This window comes from Triturus cristatus, chromosome 3_2 (assembly GCF_964204655.1).
Source record: "Triturus cristatus chromosome 3_2, aTriCri1.1, whole genome shotgun sequence".
Lineage (NCBI taxonomy): Eukaryota > Metazoa > Chordata > Amphibia > Caudata > Salamandridae > Triturus > Triturus cristatus.
In genome coordinates, this window is record NC_140584.1 from 71,713,911 (window position 1) to 71,737,019 (window position 23,109).

The following is a 23,109-nucleotide window of genomic DNA, read 5'->3' on the forward strand; positions in this document are numbered from 1 at the left end:
TTTCTGGAACCCTTTCTTAAAACCAGATGTTGTATTCAAGGGCTTGATGGGAGCAAAACCTGTATCTGACAATCCACAGCGACAGAAATAAAAATAACCAGACCACCCTTTGATCTGCCAGCCGTTCAGGGGGAGGCGGGGACAAAAAAAGACATAGAGGCCTCCACAAATAAACTGCAATCTACCAGCCATGTTTCCTGTAAACAAATCACATGAAATTGTTTCACAAATGCTATCCACAGTGTGTCGGGGAACTTGTCAGCCAAGCCTGCGACATTCCAGGATATAACATTGGTATCATGACCACACAAACTCTCCTGGTTTTGCCCTGAAGAATCCCGCTGAACTATAGGGATCACCGGGTCCGTTAGTGGGAGGCTACCAAGTCAATCACATGTATCCAATCTAGACAGGGGAGTGAATCTATTTGACAGCTCCAAAGACGATGGACCAAATCCCTGCCGGCACGGAGTTATCTTGGCGGGCTATGCTGTTGTTGCAAACAGATTCGGGTGAACATTCCTGGTGGGTAAAGTTAACTGCGGCAAGACATCAAATGGGGCAGTGTCGACAAGATTCACGTGTATACTCCCTGCATGGTCAGGTTTATAAAAAAAACCCGAGTGACAGGGCCACGATGGCCGACTTGGAGCGTGAGAGATCAGGATGTAACCTTGAAAATAAAATCCTTTCTGCTAGATGTGGCCTGTTGAAATGTACAATAACACAGTCCCCCGATAGTGATTTGTGAGAGCTGCCAATCCACCTTACTCCTCGCACCATGATAATGTTTTTTTCCACCCTTGTTCCCAGATGTGTATCATATGATAGCCAATGTAAGACTTTGTTCTTCAACTGGGAAAAGTCTTCTTTCCTACCCCCTGTGAGAGTTGGCACACTCCGCAAAAACAACAGTTGATGGACAGACTGCAGAACAATGTCATACATTCACCCTCTTCAGCCAGGATAGCTTGATTCCAGTGGCATGGAGAGCACGGGACCCATGTCTGGGCATACCCGTCCCACTCGGGGTGACAAATGCAAAAACAAGTTGAGGGACAGAATGCAGAAAAATGTCATACATCACCCCAGTACAGAGATCTGGGCCTAAATCCATCGTTTTTTTGCTCACCATGCCATTCCAGTTTGAACCCAGTCATATGCAAATCATTCTTGACCCTGTGCCTCATGGGAACAGTCCAGTCCAAACTGCCAAGCCAGGTCCTCCCTGGACTGGAAACAAGCATCATTCCCCAGTACCACAACATATGGAGTAGATTCCGGAGGCAGGTATATTGCTGGTAGATCTTGGGAATGAACTTCCCCTCCCCTCTGTGGCCGTGCCCCTGTTGGGTGAACTTCTACCTGGGACTGGAACTGTGGCTGCAGAGACAGACTGCTACTGGGGTGATGGAATCCACTCTGCATCAGCAATGGGTAATTTTCACTATCTTGTCTGCCCTGTCGCTGTGACTGAGCCCTGTTGATTTTTTGCAGGCAGTCCAGATTAGGGGGTTCTAGTAGAGAGCTTTGTACAGATTGGACAACTGTGCCTCTTATCGGTACTGATGAAGCAGGGCATTTAAGGTCCAATAAGCTCTTTTCAATTGCTGCCAAACATTGGAATATCGGAACCAGCTTTGAATCCAACATGTTCTCCATCGTTAACTGGAGAGATTCCAGTGCACCCATCAGGTTTAACTTGGACAATGTAGGTGTAACCGTGGTTGGGGCTTTAGGGAGCAGGTTGGGTTTTAGTCTTTTGGCTTTACCCCCGTTGTTTGGGATTTCCTTTTGGTACCTATCCCTGTCCCTGCCCCTTTAGCGCCCAGCTTGGTCAGAAGAGAGTTCCCTTGCGTAGTTGCATTTGGTCATAACGTGTGTACGCTAGGAGTAGTTGCCGCCCCCACTTGGGCTTGATTTTATTTAGCTTCAATACCCCCATGGTAGTCGATAATGGCGGCTGGAGAAAGAGGCCGTCGTTGGACTGGGGAATTAAGGGTAGCCCCACTGCCATCATGCATTCCTGTGATATTTAAGAGATTAGATGGATCATTGTCCGAGCTAATCAATAACACAGGTGTATCTGTATGTGTGGAGAATGAAGCAGTAACCGGTGACCTAGAAAGGCGACGATTAACCAGCTCAGTCTCCCTGTCCAGGACAGCTGCAGCATGCTGGAGAAACGAGTCCATAGTGATTACTGAGGCAGTAGTGCCAGCTGCAGCCCTTCCAGAGGCTAGCGTCGCTTTATGTCTAACCATGGTGAGTTTCGTGTTAGGGGTTTAAACAATTAGCTGGTAATATGGAGTGCTGTTACTCAGAGGGGTTGTCAAGTATTGGGGCCTAAATTAGCGGTATGACAAGGTGCAACTTCAGGATACCCCAGACACGAAAAGCAACCCTATAAGTTGTGTGATTAAAATATACAGATATGGAGCAGGCCAGGCGCCTTCCTACCTTCACCTTAGTCACTAAAGGTTTTGCTGGAAGTCCTGAAGCAGTTAAGGGCAATCAACTGTGCTCCTCTGGGGGTATAAAGCAAGATTCTGATAATGGGCCAAGGGAGTAGGCCCAGCCCAGCCTCTTCCGGGCTAAGACAGGTGCAGATGGGAGCCCTGGTCGCCATTTGAACGCCTCCTGGTGCTCTCCTCAACGTTGTCGGAGTGCGTGCCGTGAGGGAGGTGTAGTCTGGTCCCCATCAAGGGACCAGGACCAGAACGAAACCGGCAATCCTCTGTGGCAGCTTGTGGTAAGATCAAAATAAAGTATTCAAAGGCTCCCGCGCTGCAGGACCCCTGGTCGCTATTTTAGCGCCTCCTGGCGCTCTCCTCGATGTTGTCGGTGTGTGCGCCGCGAGGACTGATGGGAGGTGTAGTCTGGTGCCCCTCACAGGACCAGAGAGAAACGGTCAATCCACTGTGGCAGCTTGTGGCAAGATCAAAATAAAGTGTTCAAAGGCTATTTCTCTCTTTTAACTTCATTTCTCTCATCTTGCCATACAGATTGTCTCTCATTTCCTCTAGCTCAATTTCATCCCTTTTTTTCTTTCTTCTCATCCTTCTATTTTTGATTTCAATTATTGACCCAGTTCTCATTTTTCTCTTGCAACTTTTATAGGTTATCATCATCAATAGCATCAACAATGCTATTGTAATTACGGGGTTTAATATTTTCCCTGGTAAACTGCTTCCGAAAGTGGAAAACCAGCTACTTATAGTTGAAAGACTTTTATTAAGCCTCTCCCAAACACCGTCAACCTCCAGTTGGGTCAAATCTTTATGAATCTTTGTAATATTCTTTATATATCCCTCAATACCTTTACTTTTGTCTGGGATATATGTACAGCAGTGTTGAACTTTCAACATGCCACAGGCTCCACCCTCTTTTGCCAATAGTATATCAAGGGCAAGTCTATTTTGTAAAACCATAGGTCTGACCACAACCATTTCAGTATTGATCATTAAGAATCCTCCAGCAGTATCTGTTGATAAACGATAAACCACTGTGGAAAATTGACGTATTTTATGCAAATTCAATACGACTCCAACTGATGGTATCAGTGCGCCAAATATATCACCTACTATTTCTGAAAAACGTGCTCTTTTATTTCTTGTTAGTCCTTTACTTATTTCACTAATTTCCTTGTTCTTAGTGATGTGGTATAGCTTTGGAAATACATTGGCAACATAACAACTGCCATACAATCGTGCCGGTGACCTATAATAGACATTTTTACCGCACACATAATAAATTCCTGGAAATACAAGATCAGTTCCTCCTTTTAGTCCCCATCCCCCCATAATTAGGACTGTATGTTCACATTCACTAGTACCAATGAAGACACTATTATACTAAGTTTTTAGTCTATGTAGACAGAATTTCCCCAATGTTGACAAATCTAGGCACTTTGCAGCATGAGTCTCGCCTTTCTTACAGTCCCCTTCTAAAGCAGCCAATGGAGGTACATGTGACATTTGATCAGCAGCTTTCTTTTGGAAATCCTGCCTTCTTTCTTCTCTAAATCGCAAAAATCTTTATCGTTATCATGCAAAAGACATGTAAGGTTGTTTTATGAGCGTGTTTTATATCTATGGGATTCGTTGTTAAGAAAACTTCACCCATAAATTCTGCATTCTTACTACGAAGTACAGGGTTTACATTTCTACGAATAGGAATTTCTGAAAAGGTTAAATCCATATTACTATAATAGGAATGCAACTTACCAGTAACATAAATAAACTAGTCATAACACTACAAGTTACACCATAAGTTAATGGAAGATGATGGTATGTTACACCTGCAGAGACAGAAGTGGGTAGTTTCATGCACACATAACAATTACTCATGTCCATTGAATTTACGTACTGATACAAGAGTTTAGTGAATACATTTAATGATTAATCACTACTTGATTGGTCATGATAATACATGCTCTTATCCATTAATCTTAAATCTGTAGTAGTCGTATTTCTTTTAGTAACCGCACTCACTCTTTCACTAATATTTGTTTTATTCTAAGTATTTGTTACTAGTAGGACAGGAACAATAACCACATTAAGATAAGTACTGTAATACTACACAAACAACATTTAACACATCTCCATTTTAAACTAGATTTCGGACGTTCAGTCACTTGTACTTTTGCCATTTTAGTATCGAATTTTTTTTCTATAAATTTATTTTCTAAAAAAAGTCTTTAAAAAAAATTATGGGATCCCACACTTCAAAGGCTTTCAGCTTTTAGTCAGTTTCTATTCCACTTTTTGATCATTTCTTCTTTGGCTTGAAAATTTCTCAATAAATCTACCGTTTTTATAAAAGTATTTTCTTTAAGGTGGTCTCAGTTCCCTTTCATCAGATCCCCAAACAATGCTGCTTTCTGGTTCTCCATTTAGATCAAGATTTTCGAAGTCTTCGCGGATTATATCGGTCCACTCCGGAGCCTTATACTTCTATTTGGTACTTTTCCTCTCTTTGACAATCTTAATGATGTTCTTGCTCTACCTGACTTGACACCTCATTTACCTGTTCTAATTCTTTCCCTGTTCTCCTTTTCAGAATGTATCTCAGTCTTTTCAATCCACTCTGCCAGTAATCACCCTTTCGGACCCTCTTTGACTGTACTGCGTTTTCACCTTCTTCACCTATTTCAAGTGTCCTTTAATTTTCTCTTTCTCTTGGTTGATCTTGTTCTGAATTCCCTACTTTTTCTTCTTCTGTTATTTGTCTTTGTTTTGGGTTCCCTACTTTTCTCTTTTCTTCTTCTGCCTGACTTTGATTTGAACTTTCTCCAATTGATTCTTTCCCTCTTCCTAAATGAACTGGATCTGAATTTTCTACAATGGATTATTTTCCGTTACCTTCTTGCAATTGAATTTGATCTAAGCTTTCTACAATGTGTTCTTCTTCTAATTCTAACTGTGCTGGTTCTTGATTTTCTGCAATGAATTCTTCCAGTTCTGACTGAGCTGGATCTTGGTTTTCTGCAATGAGATCTTATTCCAGTTCTGACTGATCTTAATCTGGGTTTTCTTCAACAGCTCATTCTGGTCTTTCAAGTTCAAGCTCTCCTTTGGTCTGTACAGCAGTCTCTTCAGTCCCAGTAGCTGGTGCCCACTCCACTTGACTTGTACTTGGTGGTTCGTCGTCAATGAGCTCTTCAGAGTCTGTTTCTCTGGTTTCTTCGACTGCCCAAATTTCAGCTTCTGGCTCTTTTTTTGGTTCTACCAGTTGCTGCTTTGGTCATTCAGGTGGACTTGGGACTCTTTGGTTATGACTGGCATGGATCCAATTTGGTAAACCAGCACACTTTACTGCTGTTGTCATAAACCATATGATTTGATGTGGTCCTTTTCACCTGGGTTCCAGACACAATTTCCTTGTGTGCTTCTTCACCACGACCCAATCTCCAGGACACAAATCATAAGCTTGGTTTGGCTGTGCTGTGATTGCATTCTCTCCAACCTGTTGAGACACAGAACGTACCAGATCAACTAGTCCCTTGCAATAGTCCAACACTAGATCATCAGTTATACTCACCAATTTTTTGCCAGGTACAAATGCTTGTCTCATTGCTCTTCCCATGAGGATTTCATGTGGACTTAATCCTCTTCTTCACTCAGGTACGCTTTTAAGACTCATCAATACAAGGGGCAAATTATCAGGCCATTTCAGTGAAGTGGATGCAGACACTTTCCCTAACCTGGATTTTATTGTGCCATTTAACTGCTCAACCACTCCAGAAGCTTCTGGTCGATAGGCACAATGTAATTTCTGCCAATTTTGAAAGCTTCACAAATCAATTTAACTATCTCATTATAAAAATGAGGTCCTCTATCTGATTCCAAAGTGACTGGAAATCGGAAATGAGGAATGAGCTCTCTCAACAGAAGTTTGGCAACTGTGAGACTGTCATTCCTCCTCGTGGGATGAGCTTCTACCCATCGAGAAAACAGACACACAATGACAATGTCATACTTCAAACCGTTGCACGGTAGCAACTCAATGAAGTCTAGTTGCAATCTTGTAAATGGTCTCCTGCCTTTCCAATCTTTCCCCAACAGACCACTGTCTTTCTCCCTGGGTTTTGCAGTTGGCAAGTCAAGCATCTTTGGAAGAGACTTTCTGCAACTACCCTAAACTTTGGATTATATCATGTTTGTCTGAAATGTCTAATCATGGCATCCCTCCCAATGTGTGTGGTTCCATGATATACCCTGGCCATTGGTGACAACAAAACTATCTGGCATTATTGGTCTACCATCTGGACACACCCATAATTCATCATTATCTCTTCTTGTGCAACCTGTTTTGATCCAGTGTCCCTTTTCCTTTGTGTCTGCCTCATCCTGTAACTGTCTAACTTTATCCCATGTTTCAAAAGCAGAGAAAAACATCAGTTGGCAATTGGTAACTTTCTTTTCCATCCCCCTGTTCAAAGACATTGTATTTCTAGCACAAAATTGTGCCACTTGGTCTGCGTACCGATTACCCAATGTCACATAATCATTTCCTGATTTATGTGCGGCACATTGGACCACTGCAATTGTTTATGGCAACTGTAATGCTTTCAATAGTTCTTTAACATCTTTGCCATTCCTGATTGGAGATCCTGAAGAAGTCAGAAATCCCCTCTGCAGCCACAGTTGGCCGAAGTCATGCACAATCCCAAAACCATATTGACTGTCTGTAAATATGGTTACCCTCAATTTCTTCCCCACTTTACAGGCTTTCGTTAAAGCATACAATTCAGATATTTGTGCAGACTTTACTCCTCTTAGACAGGAAGTGTCTATGATACCCGATACAGTACATACAGCATAACCAGACATCAATTCTCTGTTCTCCCTTCTCAAACATGACCCATCAAAAAACAGTACAAAGTCTGACTTTTCCAATGGAACGTCGAGGAGGTTGGGTCTAGGCTTTGTACACATTTCTGTCACATCCAAACAATCATGATCAATTTCTTCCTTCACTTCTTTGCAATAAGAATCAGGCAACAAGGTTGCTGGATTCAACATTGTGCATCATGTCACACTTACATTTTCAGCACCCAAAATTACTCTATCATATTTATTCAGCCGACTAGGGGTCAAATGTTGAGTACGAGGCCTTGTTAAAAGGATCTCAATTGAATGTAGTACAAACACCTGTATAGGGTGTCTCGTCACTATTGATTCACTCTGTTCTAGACTCACACAAGTGGCAGCTACTGCTTTCAAGCATCCAGGTAATGCCGCAGCTACTGGATCCAGAGCAGCGGAAAAGTATGCTACTGGGCGTCATGACACCATGTCTCTGGGTTAATACTGAAAGTGCACAACCTTCCCTTTTACAACAGAACAATGCAAACTCTTATGTATAATCTGGCATTCCTAGTGCTGGTGTTTGACACAAACAACTTCTCAATTTTATGAATGCTTCCTACTTTGATCATCCCATTCAATTGGATCCATCATATCTTTTCGTGTCAACCTTATTAAAGGTTTTGCAAGCAGTGAAAATCCATTTGTCCACTGACGACAATACCTAACCACTCCCAAAAACATTTGAACTTCCTTTTTAGTTTTAGGCAGGCTCATTTGTCAAATCACTTTCATTCTTTCTGGTGTCACCTTTCTGACTCCTCTTTCTATCTTATGTCCCAGATATTGAAATTCTTGTTTGCAAAACTAATTTTTCTGGGGACACCTTGTGTCCTCCTTCCGCCAAATGGTTCAGTAAAGCTATTGTGTCAGTGACACAAGCCTCTCGTGTTTTTGATGCCACCAATAGGTCATCAATGTACTGCACCAAAACTGATTTTCTGGGCATAACCAAATTCTCTAAACATCTTTTCAGAATCTGGTTGAAAATTGAAGGACTCTCTGTGTACCCTTGACGAACTCTGCACCATGCCAAAACACGGTCTCCGCACTGGAAAGCAAAAAGATATTGGCTGTCCGGATGCAATGGAATCGAAAATAATGCTTGGCACAAATCAATCACTGTATACCAATGTGCATCCGATGGTACCTGATACAGAATCACTGCGGGGTTTGGTACTACAGGACAACAGGGTTACTACTATTTTATTTATTTTCCTCAAATTTTGCATTATTCCATATTTTCCACTGGTCTTTTTAAGTCCCATGATTGGCGAATTACAAGGACTGCTCAATATTTCTTTTAGAATACCTTGTTCAATAATTTGATGAATTACTGGGACAAATCCTGCTTTGACTTCAGGACTCATTCTGTATTGTGTTGTATTTGGATATGTTACACCTTCTTTGACCACAATTTTAACTGGGTCTACCCTTGCCATTAGACCAATCTCCTTTCCCATAAAGTCCCACACATCTGACCTCACTGTATTTCTTAGTTCATCAGGTAAATCACTCTCAGTAAGAAGTGAAAACATCTCATCCTCTTCTGTTTCCTGTTTTGCTAGCATCATTTTGAAAGCCACATCTTCATATAGTGTCTGGAAAGCCACACCATCAGGTGTACAAAAGATGGTGCAGTTCATCTTGCAAAGTAAGTCTCAACCCAATTGGTTTACTGGACTTGAGTCACATACCACAAACCGATGCATGTCTCTAAAATTCCCAATATTCACTTCTATTGGTTTTGTGATAAGGGTCCTAATCTATTTATTTGAGACTCCTATAACTTGGATAGTTTCTCAAGAGAGGGGTAGGTTTGGGATTTCTGCTGTTCTCACAGTAGTACGGGTAGCGCCAGTATCCACTAGGAAAGTGATGTCATTTCCTTCAATGTTTCTATCCACAAAAGGACTTGACTGATCTACCGCCAAGGATGCGCCAAGTACGCACTCCTCCTCCCCCCTCAGGCACTGTCATTGTTGCAGTCCCAATTTACTCGCATCACATTACATCTAATATTGTTGAACGGTCTGTGTTTTCTTACCACTCTCTCCTTGGAATCCGGTGTTCACACTGTATCTCTGCACCCGAGCGTACAAATTGTTGGGTAAAGGGGCTTGTGGCACCTGTAACTGAGGAGTAACTATCTGTTGCTGTTGGTTCACAACCACCTCATTCTGCATCTGTGGATTTAAAATTTGATTTACCCCATTATTCTGTTGTATATTTCTACACTCATTCTTCCAATGTCCAAGCTGCCCGCATCCATGAAAGGGTATTTTTTTTTCGCTTCATCTCTAGTCATTCGACCTCTTCCTTTATTTCCATTCAATACTTGACTATTCTGATTCTGCACACTCGTCTGGTTGTCATTTTGAGAACCAGAAACTGCCTCTTGATGTTCAGCCAATTTCACTTGTGCCCACATAATTTTTTCTTTTAACTTTTTATGTTTTGCATCAATGTCATTACTACAGTACTTTGCGTACTTTAGGATGTCATCAATTTTCTTGCTTTGCGAACAAAGCATACGCTGTTGAATCATCTGACTAATTTCTAATCTTAGCCCATACACAAATCTATACACGAAATGTCCCTTATCCTTATCACCAATATTCTCAAATCCACTATATTGCTTAAATACCTGCAATAACCGCTCATAGTATGCATGTACTGACTCCTTAGGTTCTTGAGTTGTTCTGTCTATTTTAAACCAATCTGTTTCATTAAGGGGAATTTTTCCTTTTAGAAAGGTAATCACTTGATTATATTTCTTTATTACTTCCTCTGAAGGTGCACCTGTCTTTGCGTCTCTAGGATATTCTTCAGCTGGCCAATCAACTGTAATTTTACATTCTGTCCATAAATCTGTGGGTACCACTATATCAAACAAGCCGTCCAAATCTTTCAACAAAACCTTTGACACTTTTACAAACCTCTCTATCTGCTTGCACCATTCAATTTGTTTCTCTCTCAATCTAGGAGAATCATTTGTAAAGGACAAAATATCCTGCCTACTCCATGGAACATTAACATATCCACCACCAGGAACTTCTCTCATCGCACACATGTTTTCCACCTTTTCTACCTCCCTCAACGGGAATGTGGATATTTCCTCTGAAGTTGCTTCATCTTTCTTTCCTTGACCATCTACATCTCCATTTATCTACATCTCCCCATTTCTTCAAAATGTGTATTAATTTCTTTATTTGCAATCTTCTTCCTGATGCATTGAAACTTTCTAACTCCTTCTCAGTAAATTCTTATCTATGGGTGTTTGTAGTATTTTTGATTTCTCTGTATCTATTCCAAATCCTAAAGCTGCTTCCGCTATTTTTTCATGAAGATTCTCTGTCCTCCAAGTTATACTTTAATAGAAAAACAACAACTCTTCATCTCCATATGAACCTAATCTGTCAAGACCTATTGTGCCAATGATCATTTCTTCCAAATCTACCCTCAACTTGCTTACATCTTTAGGTTTGGGGGGTGTTTTCTGTTTTTCTAATCCTTGTGCCCATTCCTACAGATCGTCAGGAGAAAATCCAGTAAAATTTCCTGCCACTGGAGTGACAGTTGTAGGCCTGGGCTAAAATTCCATTCCGCTCGCGGAATTTGCGATAATTTGACATTTTCGCGTTCCGCGGAGAGCGCGAAAATGTCAACATTTCCGCAATCCGCATTTTACCAGAAATTTTTTGCTTGCTCGCGCTGTAAAATAATACATTCTCGCGTGCGCACGATCGCCTTACCTCAATCCCCGCGTTCGCCGACAAGTTTTCCCGATCCGGTCGCGTTCTCCACGAGATGTTGGATTGTTGGTAGCCATTTGCACGGTCTCGCGACAGTTCGCGCCCGCAGTAACGTCATTCATCGCGCGATCACGTCTTTCTTCTCGCGATCATGCACCGCGAGACAAGTGAAAACAAGATGGCCGCGCCCGCGATAACCGCATGGGTAAGTTGGCGAGCCACGACCACGCAATACCGTGAACAGGCGGGAGAAAAACTTCTGCATCTTCGCGATATTTCCTCGTGTTTATGGAGATTTGTAACATTTTCGCGATAATTAGCGAATGTGAATTTCGCAAATTCTGCCCACCCCTAGACAGTTGCTTTTTTCCTCCTTGCATGTATGGGTGGAATTCTCTTTGGGGTTTCAGTCACAGTCTCAATATTTGGGAGATCCAATAATGAAACATTAGAATCTTTCTATCACTATTTTGTGAGACTAAAACATTTTGCGATATAGGGGGTAACTCGTTTATCACCATACAATGGAATGACAGGACCAATAGTTACTGGCGCTGTCAATGCTTCAGCATTTAAACCTAATTGATTTATTTTCTGAATTATTTCTTCTTTTGTTTTATTCAATGCATCCCTTTCTTTTTCTTGTGAGGCTTGAATAACTATTAGATCATATAGAACTGGTGGAATCAATGGAGTTCCAATCATAGGGTCACTTGGACTTGTATCTAGCATTTTCTTGATAAGGCGGGGGTCTTTTTAGTAAAATATCTTCTAATAACTCATCATCAGACTCATCACACCCTATTCCTGTCCCACCTATGTTTCATTTTTTCCTTACACTTGCTCCCTTCCTTATCTTCAGCCACTAATACTGGATAAAAACCCTCCGTTACTACAGCTCTTCTCCATCTTTTCATTTGGTCTCCTCGAGTGTCAAATGGGTGCCTGGGTAAAAATCCTCTATTTATTCTTCTGCCTCCTCTGTATTTCTCTTGTTCAAATGCCTCAACTCCCCATTCTTCCAAGGCCTCATACTGTGTTAACCTAGGATTTGGTTCTAACGAATTCATCCTATTTCTCAAATTCTGAAGAATTCTTACATTAAATGTACCATGTTCAGGGAAAGCTAAAACACCATAATTTTGTGTGTACTCCACCCAATTCTCCAACCTTACACACGTATGATATCCACTTTCCATCATTATAAAGGAAGCTGGCATTTTGGGAGGTGGCATAAGAATTCCCTCCCTAGTCACTATACGCTTGTCCTTTTTAAAGAAATTCTTAATTGTATTAATCAGTTTCATCCTTCCGATTCTTGCAATTTAACTAATTCAGTCAGCAAAATCCCAAAAGTTCGTTGACACTCGACCCATACCAGAGTGACTCACACCAACAGTCCAGTCAGGGCTCACTACGTATTCCTTTCTTCAACCAATACCAGCACACTACCTGTCTAATAACCAATCAGAGATTACAACACACCCACTAGTCTGACCAATGCCAGCGCGGTTCTTCGTGACGTCAGTTTTACTCCTACTACTGACCCTCCCGTTACAATCTGAAGTTTTCTCACGCCGCTGCTTCAACCAATACCAGCGCGCCTCTCTGTGATGTCCGTATGGCTCCTGCTACTGACCCTCCCTTTACAAGGTAATACGACAATATCCTTTCTAACTTTTCCTTATAAAATGTTGTTAGTAACAACGTAAAAACAGTGCTACTCTGTCTGCTCCACTAAACCAAAGATACTTTCTTCACTCGCTACAAAGAGAAAATTCCTTCCGGTCACTATGAGTAAAACCTACTGTTTACCCTCCACTTAAGCTCGGCGCCAACCTGTTACTTCTCTAGGGATACTCCTCTTCTGAGTGAGGCCAAATTTCCACAGGCAAGCCCTCTGCTATCTCTCACTCTCTACTCTTATACGATAGAGTCCCTAATATAATACTGCCAGCCATGCGTAGCTTCTCAGTATTATGAAAACAGACGAGTAACCTTCTACAGTGTGATTCCCATTTACCACACTCTTCTAAATTCCATTCCTATGATTCCCAGGTATCTCTGTACCTGTGCTTCTAGACAACATAGAACAGGACACTAACTTTTTAAATGTTAAGCATATAGTTATTAATCAAAACAATAATCACTAATCAATAACCATTAATCACCAAACTAATCGATAATAACCATTGCTCTGCTACCAGAAAAACTGATCCAGCAGAAGGCCAGGGATTAACACTTCACAGTCAACAATAAATTCAAATTGGGACCATATACACATTCAAGTTTCCTGGCTGTTCCACTGGGGGGTCAAGTTTTATATTCACTTTGATCTTGATTAGTCAATTCCTAACTACTGTCCACAGATCAACACTCTTCCTCTGTTCAATGGACCATTAGTCGAGTAGTTGATGGTGATATTAACAAATTAACTAATTATAAATTACAACTTTCAATAAAATAATCACAGACTCTGGGTAAGATTCATTAAAAAAAATGTATCTAATAACTCAGTCAAAATGAATGCTCAGTTGTGCAGATTCACAGTGCAAATTCCATCAACTTTCATGGGAAAGAAACTTTTCTTCTATCAAATACATTCAATTCACAGACACATTCAACAATTCAATGCATTAGGAGTGGATAAAGAGACAAAAGGCATAATAACTCACTCATTTGCAAAGGATATGCAAATATAAGACAGAATAATAGTTACCAACTGGTGAAACGGGAAACCCAACCCTCTGGCCAAAGGACTGGTGAAGGTCTCCTGATTAAGAATAAGGAGACAAAGACTATAGGACAGAATCAGGATAGGATAATACTTACTAAAACTTCTCTAGAACCCAGACGCACCGGAGCGCAACCCTCTCTTACTCTCTCTCTCCCTCCTCGATATTCTTCCACAATCTTCAATCTAATTAGGCTGTCTTTCAAGAATGAATCTTCCCAGTCTGTTCTTCTTTGCAGCAGCAGCTCTCGTCCACACCTCACTCAGCATCGACATCACTCCTTTCTAATTAAGTCACTCTAGTTATACTCTTACTTCTGCATGCCCCACCTTCAAAAGGTGCAAATATTGGTAAAATATAAAGTATGATTGGTTGTGACTAGGGGAGTTCACATCATACTATGCTGACACAGCCAATTCATTAAGACCCTTTTGTTTCGTAAACCCTTTCCCTTTAGCTCATCGATGTCTTTCTTTCCCATACACATTTTGTAACTAATTAAATAACATTTTATTCAAGCTCCTTTGACAAATATCACACATTCCCATGTTCACACAGCCATTGTCCTTGATCTTTGTCAGTTGTTCAAATTTCTGGGCACTAGGTCACATTTTGTCTCTTTCCCGACATGCGCAGTACAATCTTTCTTCCAGCGCTATTTTCTTTCATTGTCAAGGTATACCGGCCCAAATGTAAACTATTAATAAAAGAATCATAAACCAATGTTAATTTCTCAAATATGTGATTATCACTGTTCACCACCCACTCCTACTCTATCCCATGTTATATTCTCTTTCATTAAGCAGAAGCATTAGCAGCAACATCTTCTTTTAAGTTCAGGCAAGTATATGCTAAGGACTTGGTGCCTTAAGACCTAAGGTTAGTAATTCTTGCGCACGGGTGAGAGTTTCCCTCTAAAACGAGTTAATCACATGGTTATCTACGTAAGTTCTGGTTTGCACATGCGCAGAAGCATTTTCGGTTTAAAGCGGGATTTGATTGCCCTTTAAATTATTCTTTGTTATTTAAGCATGCAAAAAGCTCTCTTCCCCATATGTGAATGTTGTGCATGAGTTATTTTCACTTCTTTTCTATATATAGAGGTTAGTACTTATTAATGAGGAATTGATCCAAGCAAGTTTCATTTTCTTGAATCCTTGCTCCATTAGTATGACCACTTTTCCTTATTATATTCTGGGCCCTGTGTATTAGACACAGAAGACGCCTCCCCCCGCCCTTGTTTTGTTCATGTTACAGCCACTGATTTCTTTTCCAAAAGAATAATCAAGTCCTGCATTAATTCCATCGTTAAGGCTAAAGCCCCTGGACCTGATGGCATACCGGGTGACGTATTCTTACGCGATAGTGAGAACTGGACAAGCTACATTTTGGCCCTAACCAATGCGATTGCAGAGGGGGCCCAAATACCCTTTTCCTGGAAGGGAGCAGAGGTCATTCCTGTGTACAAGAAAGGCGATAGATCTTCATTCTGCAACTACAAACCTATCAGCCTTTTAGACTGGGTTCAAAAGGTGTTCGCTCGTGCACTGCTTCTAAAGATTGAGGACTGGATTAGTGAACATAAAACCAAGTTGGTTTTAGACAAAAAACAAGCATGATTGATGAGGTGTTCTGTTTCCTTCTCTTGACTTGGAAGACTGTGCTCATTGGTCGCGGGAGCCTTTACGTAGCCTTCATTGACCTAAAGACTGCCTTCGATCTCGTCCAAAGGAACAAGCTCTGGCATGTTTTACAAGATACAGGCCTTCCCCAGGAGATCGTTATTCACCTCCATGAGGCATATTTTGCCAGGGTTCATTGAGGCTGCAAAGGCTAGCTTACTGACCCAATAAAAGTCAATAGGGCGGTACTTCAGGGCTGTGTACTGGCGCCTACACTCTTTTCTCTCTTTGTGAATGGCATTGTCCAGTGATAACGTTACTGTTTGCAGATAACATGTTGCTATTATCTAACACACCAGGAGGGCTTCATTTGCTTTTAAATCGTTTTAAAATTTTCTGTTACTCCAGAGGCCTAGAGGTAAATACTACAAAGACAAAGCTGTTATTGCGCAATCCTCATAAATCCTTAAGAGGTAAACTAGCATTAGGAGGGGTTCCTTTGGAAAGGGTGAGCACCTTTGATTTCCTGGATATCACTCTTTCGGAAGATATGTCATGGAAACCTCACGTATCAAAGCAGACCATAAAGCGCAGGAAAATAACAGGGGCCCTGACAAAAGAACATAGGACTTCTTTAGGTAAACCAGTACCATATACACTAAAACAATAAAATAATCAAAAAAACAATATTTTTAACAACTATATTATTGAAAATGATATTAAATACAATGATATTCTTAACACCGATTTTACATACCTAAAAATCTATATTCTTGACATTATACCCACATCACAGTATTTTTGTTTCATGATATGTTTTTATGACATCTCTGTCTCTCGATATTTTGTCCAAATACAGTTAGAGATCTTATTAAAGCTAATGGTATTTACATGTGGTAACATTTTATTTGCTAAGCATATATAAATAAGCATCATTATAATATGTACTGATGTTCAGAGCCTATACACGCTGAGAGCATTTACAAAACATATAGCATAGAGTTACCTTTTTCAATTTCTTTTCTAATCCCTATATTTTAGACTCACCTTTTAGACATTATATAATGTCTTTAGTATGTTGTAAATATAAACTTTCTTTGAAATGCAAATGTTAGAAGTTGCTTTGCAAGTTGTTCTCTTGTCATACAGAGTAGATTAGGTCTAATCCTCTTTATCGGTTTGTCCAACTTAGATTTATGAATACAGCCAAGGTCCACAGGATCATGTAAGTCCCTTCCAGGGGCGCGTTCAGTGGGAGGGCAGCAGAGACATGCAGGATGTGTCCATCATAATCCACAATGTGACCATGAATGACTCTGGCACCTTCACCTGCAACGTCACCCGTGAATTGAAGTTTGAAATTCACCGCCCTTCTGTACGAAGCACACGACTCATTCATCTAGTAGTGACTGAAGAAGGTAAGTGAATTCTGCCTCTCTGTCCATTAGATTATGCTAGGATTTAGGGCATATTGGGCCATTGTAAACCCTGGGAAGATGGATCTATGCCAGCAATTCCTGATAACATTCTTATTAAGCAAATGCCACCCATTTAGATGCATTTTTCAGACATTTTTGTTTTTTGTCACAATATTGATAGAAATAGCATGATTTAAATTCTCCTGGGCCTGTCTTGGAAATCTTTTGTTCCGGGCTGGATGTCATGGAGGGTGATAAAGGAGTCAGAATTCCATATTGCTTAGGGTAAAAGAGTGGTCAAAGGTTAGCATCTGAAGGTAAGAGTAGAGTTACAGATCAGTGTACCTGGGGATCAATGAGAAGAATGGACTTGGTTGCCTGGAGCTTCAGGAGCTTAGTACACTTGAAGGTAAACTGGGGTCTGACCTCAACCTCCTTGAAAGTAATATTTTGTGAGCACCCACTATGAATAGGGATAAGTGAGTCTATGAACGTTATCAGAGGACTATTTTACTGGAGAAAAAAGAGGGGTTAGGGCTTGCTGTCAGTTACGGTAAAGCCAGGGGTCAAAGGTCAGTATTCTTGCAATTGGGAAAGGAGTCCAATCAAAGTGTTTCTTAAGTTTACAGAGGAGTCTCATTTTGCTGTTACTGAGGGGGTAAAAAATTACCACATTTTAGCTTCACTAAAGGATAGAGTTGGGTCACAGCTCAGTGTCTTTATGAATTTGAGGAGTCAGAACCTGTGTGACCAACGGTAAGGGACGGTTAGAAATAATGAGGTTAAAAATAGTACAGAGCTCTACGGATCACTAGGTAAGAGAAAGCGTACTGCTCTGTGTTCATGAAGCTAAGAGAAGGCTCAGAGCTTACAGTCTACGACTGTGAGGAGAGGGTTCAGAATTCAGTGTAACTCATCGTATGGTGAGGGGTAAGCGGGAAGTTTAAATGAAGGATCAATGAGGAGAAGGGTAAGAGCAGAGTCTAAACTTAGTGTCACCAAGGGTAAAGTAGAAAGATCTTGGTGTGGGTGAGACCCAGAAGGAGCTTATTATCACTGAAAACAGGAAGCATAGTCAGAGGTCAATGTCATTATGACTTATGACTAATGAGAGGGGTCAGTGTTCAGTTCTGTGAGTTAAGAGTGGAGACTAAGGTCAGTGCCCCACAGAGAATTGAAGTGCTAGAACTTTGAGTCTCTGACAGCTGCATAGCTGTCAAAGCTCAGTGAGACTGTGGGTATGAGAGTGATGAGGGGTCACTGTGTCTGAGGGTGAGAAATGAGTATAAGTCCCTGAGTCAAAGATGGTGTTAGAACACAGTGTGTTTTATTGTAAGAGATGGGCCACAACTGAGTATCCCTGAAACTGAGATCACAGTCATAGTCTTCATTGATGCTCAGCAACACACACAGCTCAGTAAAAAAAGCCGATAAGGACAGAGGTCAATGTAACTGAGGGCAGAGTAAAGAACAGGGCAATGCAGAGGGGACAGGACTCGGTATCATTGAAGGTACAGTGATGGTGGAACTAAGTGAACTTGCAGTTAATTGAGCAGACATAACTCAATATTCTTGACTGAAAAAGAAGAGTTGGAGTTCAGTGTCATTGGGAGTAAGAATAGGCATTAAACCATAGTAGAACTGAAGATAGGAGTAGTCTAAGGTTGTCATTACAAAGTATACAAGAGCGATCAGAACTCAATCACACTGAGGGCAAGAGAGGATCTAAACTCAGCGGACACAAGTTTAAGAGAGGTATCAGACCTCACTTTATCTGATGGCGAGAAAGGTGGGGAGAGCTCAGTATCAATGAGATTAAAGAGCAGTGACAAATCTCATTGTCACTGAGAGCAAGGCGAATGCTCAGAGCACATTGCCACTGAGAGTGAGGAAAGATGGCAGATCTAAGTACCCATGAGGGTGAGTAAATATTTAAGCCCAGTGGCACTAAAGATTACGATTGAAAAAGGCCTCCATACTCCAAGGGGTAAAAGAGTGGTGTGAGCTTAGTTCCACTGAGAGTAGAGAGGAGGGGCTTGAGTCAAGTGCCACTGAGGATAAAGAAAAGGATTCGATTTAATGATGGCATAATGTGTTCTATGGTCAGTGCCACTGAGGCTAAGAGGCACATTAGATCGTAGTGTCAAATGTGTCGAGAGGATCTGTACTCAGCAGCCCTAAAGATCAGATACGTTGAAGCTGTGTCTCTGTTGACATAGATGGTCAAAACTTTGTCACATTGAAGATTAGGAGAAGGATTAAAGTTCAAAAGTGAAGAGGAAGGATGAGGGTCAGAACTAAGGGACAGAGTTTCTTTATTTAACCCAATACAACACAGCAAGTCAATTTGCTGTGCTGCAGTGCGAGAAAGGGAGAGAATAGAAATGCACCATATTTACCAAAAGGTAGTGCACTTCTGCTCTCTCCCACTGTGTCCTGCCTAATGCCGAGATGCACGCTTGCCTGCATTACAGACAAACTAAGTTTTGTGCAGGAAAGGATATTTTCTGCGCAAAAACAATCCTTAGAGGCATATTCTATTTCTATGCGTGTTGTAGTATGTAGCACACATGGAAAGAGAAAGGAATGAAGGTAAATAAAGATATTTCTACCTTGTTACATTCTGTAAAGTAGGCGCACCATTTTGGTACAGACCCAGGTTTACAAGTCTTGGTAATACATGGATGGATGCATGGAAATGCACACACACCACTCATGTAACGCCTACCCAATGCAAAGTAACGTAAGGCAGCACTATGTGTTGCCTTGCTTTACTTTCCATTCACTAAACCACGCAAAGCAATTCAAAATGAAGTGCATGGCTTAGGAAATTCAAAAAGGGATTTTACATCGGGGCTGCACCGCTAAAGTGACACAACAACTAGGCAAAATCTTAGTAAATCTTAACATGAGTGTCTCTGATAGTAGGCGAGGTCCCAGAGGATGAGAGGAGTCAGAGCTCAGTGTCCATAAGGATAAGAAGGACATTAGAACCCATTGCCACTGACGGTGGGAGTTGGAACATACCTCACTGTCACTAAGGGTAAGTATAGCTATCAGTGCTGAGTTTCAATGAAGCTTAAGAGAAGGACTAGGACTCAGGCGTCAGTTAAGTTAAGGAGAATGATCAGGTGTCTGTGCCTCTGAGCCAAAGAGAAGTGTTCTGAGACACTCAGGTTAACACAGTTGTCTAATGTAAATGCTAGTGAGGGTAAGAAGTAGTGAGAAATAATTTTATCTGAATATCAGAAGGTGTTTATATTTTCTCTGAAGTTCAAAGAGATTTAGGAGCACACATGCAGAGGGGTTCAAACTCAGTGCCACTGAGGGTAAGGGGGGGTGTCAGTGGTGAGTGCCACTGGTAGTAAAAGGGGTCTTCATAAGAATTACGTACATCAATGTTTTTGAGCATAAGAGAGAGGTTCAGGTTCAAGGCCATAAGGATAAGCCAAAGGAATTGGAGCTAATACTCACTGTGGGAAAAAAGGATCTAAACTGAGTTTCAGGAAAGATAAGCAAGGGGCTAGAGTTTAGTGTCCTTCAAGGTAATGTGATATCAAACCTTTTTGTCACTGAGGGCCAGAGAAGGGTTGGTACTCAGTGTTAACATGGTGAAAGAAGAGTCAGAGATCAGTTTCAATGAGCAGAAAAGAAAGATCTCAGCTTATTCTCTCTAAAGAGAGGAATCAAAACCCAGTGTCACTCAGAGTAAGAGATTAGTCAGAAGAACACAGTGCCAATGAGACTATGTAGAGGGTATAGACTAGAGCACTGTCACAGAGGTAAGACAAGGGGTCAGAACTCAGCACCGTGAAGGGTGAGATAGGAAGTGTACCTTTGTCTTAATGCCCCTTTGGGTTATAGAAAGTACAGATTTCGCTATTACTCGGGGAATAGAGGGTTCTGAGTTCATTTTCTTTGTCCATAAGACAGGACCAAGGTGCCAGTGTCAATGAGGCAAAGAGAGGTCATAGGTGTTTGCCATTGGAGGAAAGAGAGAACATTAATATTTCTAAGGTCATAGGAGGAGTCTGAGGTCAATATCACCTAGGTAAGAGAGGGGTCAGTGCTTTGAGTCCTTCTGCTAAATGAGGAAACTATATTCAGTGCCACTCGTTGTAAAGAGAAGGAACAGATATCAGTGTACTTGTGTTTAAGATAAGTGTCAGAGCTCAGTTTCACTGAGAGTAAAAAAAGGAGGCATCAGGGCTGAGTGTCACCAAGAAAAAGAATGAAAAATGAAGCACAGTAGCAGTAAGCATTAGAGAGGGGATTCTTCACTGTCACTGAAGGCGAGGAGAGGAGTGGGAGCACAGAATTATTGCAGTAAAGAGAGTTGTCTGTGCCCAGTATACACTCAAGACTAGAACGGGATACAGATCCATATTTTCATGGGTACAGTAGAAGTTAATATGTAGCATCAGACCAATAAGAGCCCACATTCCCTATGGTAACTAAATAACCCTTAAAGGAAGACAGACATCAGAGCTCAGTATCACTGTTGGTAAGAAAAGGTTCAGATTTCAATGTTCCTTATGTTAGGATATGTATTAGAGCTGATTGTCATGCTCTGAGTGATATGTCTGAGCTCAGGGTCACCAGGGGTGTGAGAGGGTTCAGAATTCAGCGTCAAATGGAGTAAAGGTGGGGTCAATCAAGAAATGAGCAAAGAGAGATGTCAGAGAAGAGTGTCACTTGCCATAAGAGAGAGGGTCACAGTTCAGGGCTCTTGAAGGAAAGAGAGTGGTCTCAGCTAGTTTCACTGACCTTAAGAGCTCATTGTCACTATTAGTACATGAGGCAGTGAGAACACTGTGTAATGTTTAATTACTTATTCTCAGAATGTACTATCACTTATAGAATATTGGTTATACTTTATACCCCCTGAGTATATTAGTGGTGATAGATGCGTTGCATGGAAATTTCGACAAAAGAGATAATTATCTGTGACGCTGTACATATTTTATATGTCGTGTTTAGCCAGAGCATGAAGAAGGAGTTGGACATTTAGTGGGGTTAAGGATCCAAAACTTCTCAGTGCATGGATATACTAATATAGTAAATGAGATTCATATGTTAATTTTGTGGAACTGGTGTTAGGTGAATACACTCAATGTGCATAACTAATGCAAAGTGCCTCTTTACAGTTTCAATTGAAAGAACCTATGTTCCTTACTGTGTGCTATGGATATTTAGCACTTTTGATATTTTTTCCCTGCATAGCCGGTGAAGACTTTACTGCTGTCGTCTCTGAAATCATGATGTACATCCTGCTGGTCTTCCTAACATTGTGGTTGCTGGTAGAAATGGTTTATTGCTACCGGAAGATATCCAAGAATGAGGAGACGTCACAGGAGAGCCCGTGAGTAGAAAAGAGGCTGTGTTCCAGGTCGCATGATAATAGTCCAATTTTTAGGATTACTGCATCACACAGTCACCCATATGCTTGTTTTATATCCTCACCTTTACCATCACCCTAAATCTTTCCATTGCTGCTCTTCATGTTACCTCACCAGCAGCAACACTAAGTGTCTCCTTCTTGTCCCGTTCTAGTCTTGAGTGTATACTGGGCACAGACAACTCTCTTTACTGCAATAATTCTGTGCTCCCACTCCTCTCCTCGCCTTCAGTGACAGTGAAGAATCCCCTCTCTAATGCTTACTGCTACTGTGCTTCATTTTTCATTCTTTTTCTTGGTGACACTCAGCCCTGATGCCTCCTTTTTTTACTCTCAGTGAAACTGAGCTCTGACACTTATCTTAAACACAAGTACACTGAGATCTGTTCCTTCTCTTTACAACGAGTGGCACTGAATATAGTTTCCTCATTTAGCAGAAGGACTCAAAGCACTGACCCCTCTCTTACCTAGGTGATATTGACCTCAGACTCCTCCTATGACCTTAGAAATATTAATGTTCTCTCTTTCCTCCAATGGCAAACACCTATGACCTCTCTTTGCCTCATTGACACTGGCACCTTGGTGTCTAGTCTCCAGTGCTATTCATTAGACAGCCACCATAACACACAACTGCCTGCAATCATAATTCATTAGCCCATTTGAGCTAACCAAATATACATCCCAACTTTAACCCTGTCAGCATAAGATGTCTAGCCCAAAAACAAGGTTGGTAATTCGTGATTTACGAAGAAAAAAACATGGGTAAACATATTTTGTATCCATGAATTTATAAACAGGGTAGGCTTTTATC

The 23,109-nt window shown here is 41.2% G+C and overlaps 1 protein-coding gene across 3 annotated transcripts in view; it reads left to right on the forward strand.

Moving 5' to 3' along the window:
- SCN3B (sodium voltage-gated channel beta subunit 3) overlaps window positions 1–23,109 on the forward strand; it is a 941,302-nt gene that overhangs the window by 876,076 nt on the left and 42,117 nt on the right. For all 3 annotated transcript variants that reach the window (XM_085647252.1, XM_085647253.1, XM_085647251.1), the window contains 2 exons: window positions 16,675–16,900; window positions 22,124–22,262. In XM_085647252.1, coding sequence (XP_085503378.1) covers window positions 16,675–16,900; window positions 22,124–22,262 — 365 coding nt within the window. The remainder of the gene's footprint in view (window positions 1–16,674; window positions 16,901–22,123; window positions 22,263–23,109) is intronic.